The sequence below is a fragment of the Atta colombica genome, unplaced genomic scaffold (genome assembly GCF_001594045.1).
Source record: "Atta colombica isolate Treedump-2 unplaced genomic scaffold, Acol1.0 scaffold236, whole genome shotgun sequence".
Classification (NCBI taxonomy): domain Eukaryota; kingdom Metazoa; phylum Arthropoda; class Insecta; order Hymenoptera; family Formicidae; genus Atta; species Atta colombica.
The window spans coordinates 1,180,833-1,191,998 of NW_017259334.1; the positions used below are offsets into that span (position 1 = coordinate 1,180,833).

Genomic DNA, 11,166 nt, shown 5'->3' on the forward strand with positions numbered 1-11,166 from the left:
CGGTACAAATACTTACTTATCCTGATTTAGAGAAGGAAGGAATAGTTACTAGATTTTCAGCACCAGTCTCAGCATTGGCAACAGCAAAAGATAGTAGTTTAATAGTATCTGGTGCCTGGTATGTAACGAGCAAATTTTACATCTATTATATATATTACAATTCTGAAACAACTTATGTTTTTTTTTAAAGCGATATGCGGATACAAGTCACAAACATTAATACTTTAGACAGTATAGAATTAGAAGGTCATGAAGCACCTATCTTGGGTTTATCTTTAGATCCAAAAGAAGAGTTTGTGGTAAGATTCATTACATCATTTTTTAATACTTTATTAATAAAAAAAATATTTTAGATCTGAAACTGATATTTCTAGGCATCTTCTAGTGCTGATGGATCTATTCGAGTATGGAATATTAAAGAAAAAAGAACCGTACATGTTTGGAATAATATTGTACCAAAATGTAACTCCTTTTTTATTGCAAAATCATATTGCACACCTTCTTTCAAATGTACAGATGGCAGTTATTTAGCATATCCAGCTAACAAAGATATAGTTATCGTGGAGAGATTATCCTGGAAGGAATTGTGTAGACTGAAGTGTCCTACTTTAAAAACTGTAAGTTACTGTCTCAATTTTTTATCTATTCTGATAATTGAATTATTGCTTTTCTATCTTTATTTTTTTATAGGAAATCAGCATTTGTAAGTTCTCTGAGTGTGGCACGCGCATTGCAGCTAGTTCACTGTATGGAGAGATAGTTGTATGGAACGTTGAAACCAAGGAAATAATTGGATATCTCGAACACGAGCAAGATACCAAAATCACTGCATTGGTGTGGCATATAGATCATTCAAATGAAATCGCATTCTGTGATGCATTAGGAAAATTAGGATGCATTGATGTGGTAAGAGAATATTCCTGTTAAACATATTTATATGTTTTATACACACAGATATATATATATAAATTTTGTGTTATTATATTTAGAATGTAATAATCCTTTTAGATAAGTACTAGTAAGCCTAGAAATGATGTAATGTTAGATTTTGAAAAAAATGAAGATACAATAGAAAATAATATTGCTTTATTGGACCATGATGATGATGATGATGAAAACGTGATATCCCTGAATAAAATCAAGGCTTCTGTCAATTTAGAAGATGACGAAAAATCTAATTTTGATGTAGACTCTGAAAAACCTCCATGTGATACAAAAACTTTTATACCTAACGTAAAATTGCAATCATCTTTTCAACCCGGATCTACGCCCTCTCATTTATTATCGTATTTTATGGTACGGTACAATAATAATAAATCTTGTGTACACTGACAATCTTTAATTATCAATTTAATCTTTATGTAATATAAATTTTATATAGATGTGGAACGATGTGGGAATGATTAGATGTTTCTCATCAGAGGATGGAGAAGAGTGTAGTATTGAAGTGGAGTTTCATGATGTTACAGTTCATCGCAGCATGCACATAAATAATTATTTACGACATTCATTAGCTGCCCTATCTACCCAAGCACTTGCTCTAAGCTGCGCAGCTTCTGAAGATGGCCCTAGTAAAATTGTCGTGATAGCTCTGCAAGGTTAGTTATTTTATTGTATATAATAATTTGTAAAAATTATATACTTTAGAATTTAAATAAAACAAAAAAAATTATGAACATATTTATTTTATAAATTATAAATTAAAGAAAAGTCTCAAAATCGGCATATTTTACAATTATCAGAACAGTATCTAATATACTTGCTTGTTTTTCTATATTAGGTTGGGGTTCTGGAAATAAAGAATGGTCTTTGGATCTACCAGAAGGAGAGGAAAGCGAATGCTTAACGGTTGGTGATAATTTTATTGCAGTAGCAACATCTAAGAGAAATTTAAGAATATTTATGATAGGAGGGACACAACGTGAGATTTTAGCTGTGCCTGGACCTGTAGTTGCAATGAATGGTCTAGGAAATCATCTTTTAATAGCTTATCACGCTGGAATTGGTAAGAAAAATTTTGAATATAATGAGTTAATGTAATAAAAAAAGCTCATAATTTAAAATAACTAATTATATGTATGTATTCAAAAGTGTAAAATACTTTTCTGTGGAAAAAGGTCCAGCAGGTGATCAGAATATAAGTTTACTATGGATACAAATACAGGGAGCGCATTTACGCAGTCAAACTTTAACGCTTCCACTTTCACCAACTTCAGATCTCATGTGGTTGGGATTATCAGATGCTCGTTCGCCCACTATCATGGATTCTGACGATGTCATTAGGATATATGATAAGAGATCTTGTCAATGGAGAGTGCTCTGTGATGCAAATATACAGGTATTGCAAATTACAATTTTCTCAGCAGTGGGCGTAACTTGAGATTCTGTTTTAGGGAAAAGGTAGAGCAGATCACTATTTCATAATCGGTGTAAGCGAATACGAACGGAATATGCGATGTATCCTTTGCAAAGGTAGTTATTATCCACCGACTACTCCGCGACCAATAATCACTGAGATATCTCTATCTGCACCTCTCTGCGAACCAGAATCTGAGAAAACTGAGAAAGAATATAAACTGTGGGAGATAGGAAATAATCCATTGGATGAAACTGAAGCGATGTTAACTTTAATAGCGGTAAATAATTCTTGTAACATTTGTTTCATTTCTACTCTAATATTTCCGGTTATAAATGTAATACATCGAGTCTCAATTACTTATTTTTGCTGATACGTAATCTTTTGCAATCAGCTTGCCTGCAAAAGCAATTTAGAATATCGCGCAGTGGACATTTGCGAACAAATTGCGTCAACGAAAGTGATTGATTTGGCCATACGATATGCCTTGCGTTCAAATAAAATGGTATTGGCAAATAAATTGGAGACGATCGCTGACGCAAAATCAGATTCCAAAGATACAAAAGAAAAAGAAATGGAAAATCTCCAAGACGATTTTACAAGTAACGGTAATTTTAACGATAGTCAAGACATTAATAATCAAGAAGACAATGATGTGTCTTTACCATCGATTAAAAAACCAGAGATAGAAATTAAGCCATTAGCCATGAGTCAAACATTAAAAAGAGTAAATCCATTTTTAAAAGCTGGAAGTCCATCTCTATCGCCAAGAGGTAAATAATTTTGCTTTAAAAAAGATTATTTTAAATTCTATGACACTTTCATTATTTAAAACATTTTTAATCATATTTATATCAGGTTTAGCTGGTTTAAATAGTTTACCCGAGAAGCCCCAGAAACCTGCATTAAAAATCACGCCTATTAAATCAAAATCGAAAACTGAGTCTAAGAAAGACTCGTTTATTAATTGGTACGCCAAAAATAAAAAGAATTTGCAGGAAGAATTTCCTGAAGTAAATGTTTCTGAATTAACCAAAATCGGTTTGACACGATACAAAGAAGAGATGGCGCAGTCGAACACAGACAATGCGACTGGATCTTCAGAACTCTTCAAGAAACGAAAATTATCAAGTCCAGATAAAGATAATAGCCAAGATGATGCAAAACGAGCTGTTCGTAGCAAACTCAGTGAATTTGCATTCGACAAGTAAATTTTATTCAGCTACTTCGTAAAATAGTTTTAATTATAGAGCTTGCAAGATTTTAGGAAATTTAGATAAGCAAAGCATTATATTTTGAAATTAATATCATAAAGGAAAGTAATTTTTATACACTTTTAAACTACGTTCACAAAAGTTTTTCAATATGAAATAGATCGAAAATATTCTCTCCTTTATTTAGCATTCTAAAATTAAATTATATATAATAAATTTTATTTATTGTTTATTTCTTATTAATTTTGATATTAAAGTACCAATTATAGAAACATTTTGTATTTTTTTCCTTCTCCAATATATTATATATTTATTTATATTGTGTCACTTAAGTATACATGACATTGTAAGAAAGTGATTTGCACATGGTATTAACGGTGCTAGTTTGATGAAATAACTCCGTATAATCCTAGGTGCAGAATTGCGGAAGTCTCTGAAAAGGTGAGACAATTGTTAAAACGTCATTTGTTAAAACGAGGAGAGAATTAACATGATAAGTGGATAATGATCGAATATGAATTCGTGTCTTTCAAGTGTCGTAGGCGCGCTGTCCCACGTTTACCCTTCCGCGTCGATAAGGCTGCGTGTTGGCAAACTTAAGATCCGTTTTTAGTATGCTCTGATCTCTCGAACGCTTAGCCACGGTAATAGACGGCATCAGAAATCACGTCGTCATCGAAAATAAATTTGTGCTTGGCGAAGACAGCAGCGAGGGTTATCAGTAATCAGTTACATGATGAAAGGTAAGTTAATTTCCTCAGACCTTGCGACGAGAATTGCTTGTCTTTAAAACTTTGAAAAACTTGACGCGTTAAATACACCTCAAACGGTCAGTAGGTATGTTTCGTGTGTACCTTTAGGTTGCATCATCGCGATGTCATGCATGGCTAATTTTCGCGGTGCATAATCTCGCGATGTTTGAGCACTCACGTTCTCCGTTTTAAATGTGATTTATTGCGACAATGCTAAGAGATTTATGTAACTTGTTACTGATTTTTTTATTGAAGTTTTTTTCTCTACTTTTTCGGAAAGAAAAAATTTAAGTAAACTTTTTTTTACGTATTATTAGCATTCATTTTCATTTAAAAAGTATTTTATTGCAACACTATATGAATTTAAGAAGACAACGAATAGAGGCAATTAAACAATACTTTAAAGGCTGTTTTCTTTTACATTAAATATGATATTCGTTGAATAATGCGTTTCCTTTCTCTAATGCGTACCATTTATCTTGTTTTGAACATGATTATATAGTGTCTACTACAAAAAAGCCATCATTTCTAAACGCTAAAAAATTATATAATATATTTATTTTGATGTTTCATATTGTATTTAATGTACAATAAGTATATTTTGTGTATATTTTAGCTATTTATATAGGTATACATCAAGTAATAAATTTATTATTTTGAAACTCATCTTAACTTTATATAGAAAAATAGAAGTTCCCATTATTTAGAGAGGTTATTTTATCTTATCACAACGTATATACGTATAACATTACGAATTTCATGCGTTTTATTGCGGATCGTATAAACAATTATATAACCGAGAAAGTAGCGAAAAATGCATGAAAAATTGACACAAATTCAGTAATTGCGCTAATTATATTAATATTATTAGTGTTGGATTAATATTGTTATATATTTGCTCCTGCAATGCTCCTTGTTTTGTTTAACAATGTTGTTTTAGTGTATTTTTATCAATAATATTTATTATTAACCGACATATATCTTTATTCGTAATACTACTTCGATCATAATCATCGTGTCTTTCTACGTGGCAAATAAATACAATGTGTCTGTTTCAATTTTGCTGAGCAAATTTTTCCATTCGCAAATAATTATGCTTTGTAACGCTAAAATTCGCAAATATATACATTACGTAGACAATTATAAATTCCATAAATTCTTCCATAATACGAATATATATTGCAAGAGCAGGAAGGAAAGACATTGGCTTGCTTGTTTTCCTTTAATTATTGTATCTTTGTCAATAATAAATGAAACTTTAATTAACGATTTTTTATTTTTATCAATAACATAATAACGGTTATATCGAATGAAGTTTCGTTTCTAAAAATTTAAATTAATGTACGTCGGTTTTCTATATAAATAATGTAAACTGACCATGTGGACTTCGATTCGGCTATTTCATTTTTCTCTCTTTTTCTCTTCTTCACCTTGTTAAGACATATAAAAAATAAGATAATTTTTAAAATATATAATTATATATGGAAAATACATAATAAAAATAATACAATTAAATATTTAGTACTTTATAATCTTGTACTTTGATATTATTATCTGCCTTTGATATAATATTTGATTAATTATAAAATAATTATATATTATACAATAATAAATATGATTGAATCTTGATCGCATTCTACTTTTTATTTCATTTTTTAAAATAAATTATTGATTGATGAAAATTTGTACATAAAGATTTTCTCAATGAAAAATGAAGTTTATTTAAAATTTATGTAATAATATTGAAAAAAGTAATTACTTTTTAACATTATTTTCAAGTAGAAAGAAATGATGCTAAAGGTAAGAAACGGACTTAACAGACGGACGCACGTTCGCAGTTCTCAACACAAGTTATGATTTGAGCGTATATTGCGCAAAAAATTTTAAATGGATGATATCAACATAAATGTTATGTGTCACTTGAAAATAGTCTTACAAAGTAATAATTTGCATTCAAAAGAACACGATAAAAAACAACATATATGATTTCCGAGATTTAGATGCTGCATTCGGAATATGATATTACCTAGAAATTTATTAAAAACTTTTCTTCTAAGAGGAGCCTTTTTTTAATTCTTTGCAGACATTCTGGGAGGATTCTATTAGAATGTCATCTGTACAGTTTTAAAAAAAGGCCTTTCCCAGAATTTCCATCCATCTGCTGAGTTAATTTGTTAATAACTTTTTTCTAAGAGGGGCTTTTTTTTAAAAAACTGTACAGATCACTTCCTAATATCTCCCAGAATGTGTGTGCAAAATATTAAAAAAAGGCCTCTCTTAGAAGAAAAGTTTTTAATAAATTTCCAGGTGATATCATATTTCCGAATGCAGCATTTAAATCTTGGAAATCACATATACTGTTTTTTATTGTGTTTTTTTTGTTGACTGCTGTTCGAGCGCGATCGTCTGCTTCTTCAGCGTTATTAGAATGAAATCTGTTGTTTGGACCATATAGATAAAATACGTTCATATTTAAAATTGCATCTATTTAAATATCTGTTTATTACGTTTGAAAAAAATAAAATATCTATATAGCTATTCAAAATAGATATGGGTACTTTATTCAGCTGAAATTTCAAAATAAGTTTGTATGTACATAATATAATTTGTACACATACAATACATAAAGACGACTTTTTTCAATGAACTAATATACGATATGAAATTAAAAATGAAGATGAAGTTTACGTATGACTTATGTATAGTAATGTGAAAAATAGCTATTTCTTTCTCATGTAGATTGAAACGTGCTTTTGAAAGGTGTAAAAAGGAGAAAAAAAAATTTTTCGTACAATAATACATTAATTTATTATTTATTGTTAAATATCAATAACCAACTCTACATAATTCCATTGCACTCACAATCTTTTTCTAATCCCTTGTTTGAAGCTAGAAACTCAAACTTCATTAAGCTGAGCTAATCTATAATTTATGTTCAAATTCAGATAGAATTTTATTTATAATTTTGTTTATAATTTTTATCTTATATTTACTATATGTGCAAGAACAATAATTGAAGACTCAAGAGATGTATAATATATGAATATATTTTTATTAATTTTAATATAAAATATATATTAAAATATACATCCCCATATATGAAAGTACAAAACACAAAAAAATATATACTTGTAGATAATATAGAATGATTTAAAATAGACATCTGATGAAATTAATAAATCGTTTTAATATTTGTTCAGAATTTTAAATTGGAACGTTTTAAACTGGAATTCCATTCTAAATCCTGAAACGAATTGCATATATCGTTTAAAGTGGCCTTAATTCTGCGTAATTCTATACGATTTTGATAAAATTGCTATGCTAAGGTTTCGCTCGCTAGTAACATTGGACAATTATATATAGGTATCAATGACGTAAGTTATATTGCATACAAGTTGTATATATGTAGGTATATGTACAGCATAATCACATTAATTATATGTATATGTTCTATTAGGTAATACCGGTTCGAAGAATTTTGTGGGTTTACTGTAACGGATCCCATCGAATCCGTTGATACACGAGATGATATTTGCGATACATCACGTAAGCGGGATGAAAAACGTGAAAAAGTTCCATTATGATTCGAAAAAGCAGACTCAAGTAGAATTATCATTTAATTATAATAGATAATCCGCAAATTTAGAACAAGAATGTAAATTTTATATAAATTTTATTCTCGAGAATTACGTGAAAGGACGTTTAAAAATACATTATTTTGTCACGAGTCTAGATTTTCCATTCCATTATTTCTATAATTTTTTAATTGCGCAATTTTTCAAATTTGATAATAATCTCTTGCGGGATTTAGGAAAGAATATCGAAGCCAATGATTATTTAATCGCTTTTTGCATTATTTTGCAATAGTTAAATCTTCTAAATACGATAAATAGTGCTAATTATTATTATCATAAATTATGCGGAAATGTTACATCTTATTAGATTTGGTTTGTGGAACTTGCGGTGTGTTTAGATTAGAATTCAATATAGAACGATCGATAGAAGCTAATATCCTATCAAAACATTATTAATATCATACTTCGCTTATCTTTAAGCGAAGAATAAACAAAAGATTGGCAAATTGTATTGAGTAATATTACAGAATCATTGCATAGATTAATTTTATATATCCTTCATAATTTAACTCTTTGCGATTCAGATTATTTCTCACAAATTAGCGCAGATGCGATATTTCATCTTTAATTTAATTTAACTAGCAGCACTATTCAGAGGCATTTACAGAGATTCTAAAAATAGAGTATGTTAATTATAATTGTATACTCTCTGATTCGAATGCTTGGAGAAATGCAAAAAAATAATTACGGAGTGTTATGTCCAGCCTAGTTGCTAGAATTATAAAGTTATATATATATATTTTTATAATTCTAGCAACTAGGCTGGACATAACACTCCGTAATTATTTTTTAATTAAAGACTTCTTAATAAAAAAAAATTAATGAACGCATCTATATTTTTAAATATACTTTTTTGTTTCAAGTATTATTATTATGTTCTCAGGTCACGTACCATTGGATCCCGTTCAAGAGGCTATGGGCTCCATGGGTCCATGGCACATCATAATTGCCGTGGTGATTTCTCTCGTTAAATTTCCAGTAGCTTGGCACCAGCTCTCTATCGTATTCCTTGCACCGCCTACTAATTTCTCATGCATCGCTCCTTTGTCAGCAACTAACGACTCCATGATAATGAAATGTGAAGTTGATGTTGGGAATGGCACAATAGAAGAGTGCACTGAATTCAGTTACGATAAGCGAATATTTCGAGAGAGTATCATAACGCAGGTAAGTTAGTATAATTTAATTCAATATGACCTTATATATTTTTTCATATGTATATTATCAATTAATTAATTGATAATTAAGTATTCCAATATAAAATAATAAAAAGAGATATATGTGAATAATTATGTCAATATTCATTTTTTTCAGTGGGATTTAGTATGTGATAGAGAACAGTTGGCTAATTTAGCACAATCTTGCACAATGTTTGGTGTGCTCGTGGGTAATTTAATTTTTAGTATAATGGCTGATAGGTACGTTAATTCGAAGTTGTTGCAAAATATGTGATGACATAAATGATTATTATTTCATAGAGTATATAAAATATAAAATATATATAAATATGTGTGGGAAAAAGTTCGTGGCGTTTTTTTAATTCCATCTAATGGGAAAAATGCCACGAACTTTTTCCCACATTTAATATATATGTTTTTTTCATTTTATTAATATTAATGAAATTTATTCATAGAATTGGCCGAAAGAAACCGTTAATAATCGCAATTGCACTGCAATCAGTGACAGGATTTGCAAGTGCATTTGCACCGTGGTACGAATTGTTCCTAATACTCAAATTTCTTTGTGCCGTATCTACTGGCGGAACAATGCTCGTCAGCTTCGTTTTACGTAAGTTTGCAAGCGCAATGAAGTTATTAAGTATTAAGTATTAATTTAGGAAGTCTAATTTACGAGATTTATCTATTATCAATTAATTGGTTGCAGTTATGGAGATTATTGGAGTCGAATGGCGATCAATTGTGTCGGTTCTTTATCACGTACCATTTTTAATCGCACATGTAATGAATTCCTTGATATCTTATTTGACACTTACATGGTATGGATTTCAAATGGCCGTGTCAATACCGTCAATTTTCTTATTATCGTATTACTGGTATGTACATAAATTACGTATGTTGTTATAAAATAAGAGATATTTTTAAGATTTGCGAAATATATGTATCAAGAAATCAATTAAGAATCGATGTTTTGCAAAAATAGGATTGTTCCGGAATCACCGAGGTGGTTACTAGCTATAGGCAAATACAGACAAGCAGAACGAATCTTGCTGAAAGCTGCCAGAAGAAACAAGATACCAGTAGAAAATGTAAAGCTAGCGCTTGAAACTTACGAGAATCAGATGACAATCCGAAACGCGAAGAATAATGAGAAATACAATATCACGCATTTATTTAGAACCCCGAATTTGAGATTGAAAACTACATATGTGAGTATCAACTGGTTCGTCTGTGGTATCTGTTTCTTCGGATTGGCGCAATACATGGGTCATCTTGACGGCAATATATTCATCAACGTCGCAGTTTCTGGTAAAATTAATAATAAGTCTTAATTAAACTAAATTCTGTCACTATACGTTGTAACATTTTTTGTGACTTACAGCGGCCATGGAAATACCTGGAACCATAATAGTACTGTTTCTGATATCGCGAGTTTCGCGTTTAAAAATTTTGATGGGCGGAAACATCTTATCCGGCGTGAGTTTGCTTCTGATAACTCTTATAACTAACGGAAATGTCCAGATATTTTTAGCTTCATTAGGGCTCGTGGGTATGGCTATTAGCTTTCCTACAGTATACCTGTACAGTTGTGAAGTATTTCCGACTGTCGTAAGAAATGTTGGCGTTGGTTTGGGAAGTACTTCTGCCAGAATTGGAAGTATAATTGCACCGTTCATTGCCACAATGGTAATTTATGATGCGTATTATATGTATACATTAACTAATGTTTCTATAATGAAATAGTTTTATATTATGATTAAGAGTATATTTTATTTTATATATATTTATTTATATACGTACAAATAATAAGTTATTTTAAGATTAAAGAAACGTAATCATTCATAGGGTACTATTCAACCTTGGCTGCCTCCGGTAATATTTGGCATAGCGCCGATATTAGGCGCTATACTCTGTTTATTTTTACCAGAAACGATGAATTGCGAATTACCAGAGACAATAGAAGACGCCGAAAATTTTGGAAAGTATGTTTATAATACATCTATGTACTATATATATATATATATATATATA

General features: G+C 30.1%; 1 protein-coding gene across 1 annotated transcript in view; it reads left to right on the forward strand.

The window, feature by feature from the left end:
* Positions 1–11,166, forward strand: part of LOC108688637 (WD repeat and HMG-box DNA-binding protein 1-like) — a 12,057-nt gene that overhangs the window by 741 nt on the left and 150 nt on the right. Inside the window, exons 4-21 of the mRNA XM_018194979.1 lie at positions 1–118; positions 191–299; positions 375–617; positions 691–906; positions 1,009–1,296; positions 1,382–1,598; positions 1,781–2,005; positions 2,118–2,338; positions 2,394–2,636; positions 2,751–3,129; positions 3,215–3,487; positions 8,841–9,124; positions 9,272–9,375; positions 9,591–9,745; positions 9,842–10,010; positions 10,118–10,443; positions 10,517–10,821; positions 10,981–11,117. Coding sequence (XP_018050468.1) covers positions 1–118; positions 191–299; positions 375–617; positions 691–906; positions 1,009–1,296; positions 1,382–1,598; positions 1,781–2,005; positions 2,118–2,338; positions 2,394–2,636; positions 2,751–3,129; positions 3,215–3,487; positions 8,841–9,124; positions 9,272–9,375; positions 9,591–9,745; positions 9,842–10,010; positions 10,118–10,443; positions 10,517–10,821; positions 10,981–11,117 — 4,012 coding nt within the window. The remainder of the gene's footprint in view (positions 119–190; positions 300–374; positions 618–690; positions 907–1,008; positions 1,297–1,381; positions 1,599–1,780; positions 2,006–2,117; positions 2,339–2,393; positions 2,637–2,750; positions 3,130–3,214; positions 3,488–8,840; positions 9,125–9,271; positions 9,376–9,590; positions 9,746–9,841; positions 10,011–10,117; positions 10,444–10,516; positions 10,822–10,980; positions 11,118–11,166) is intronic.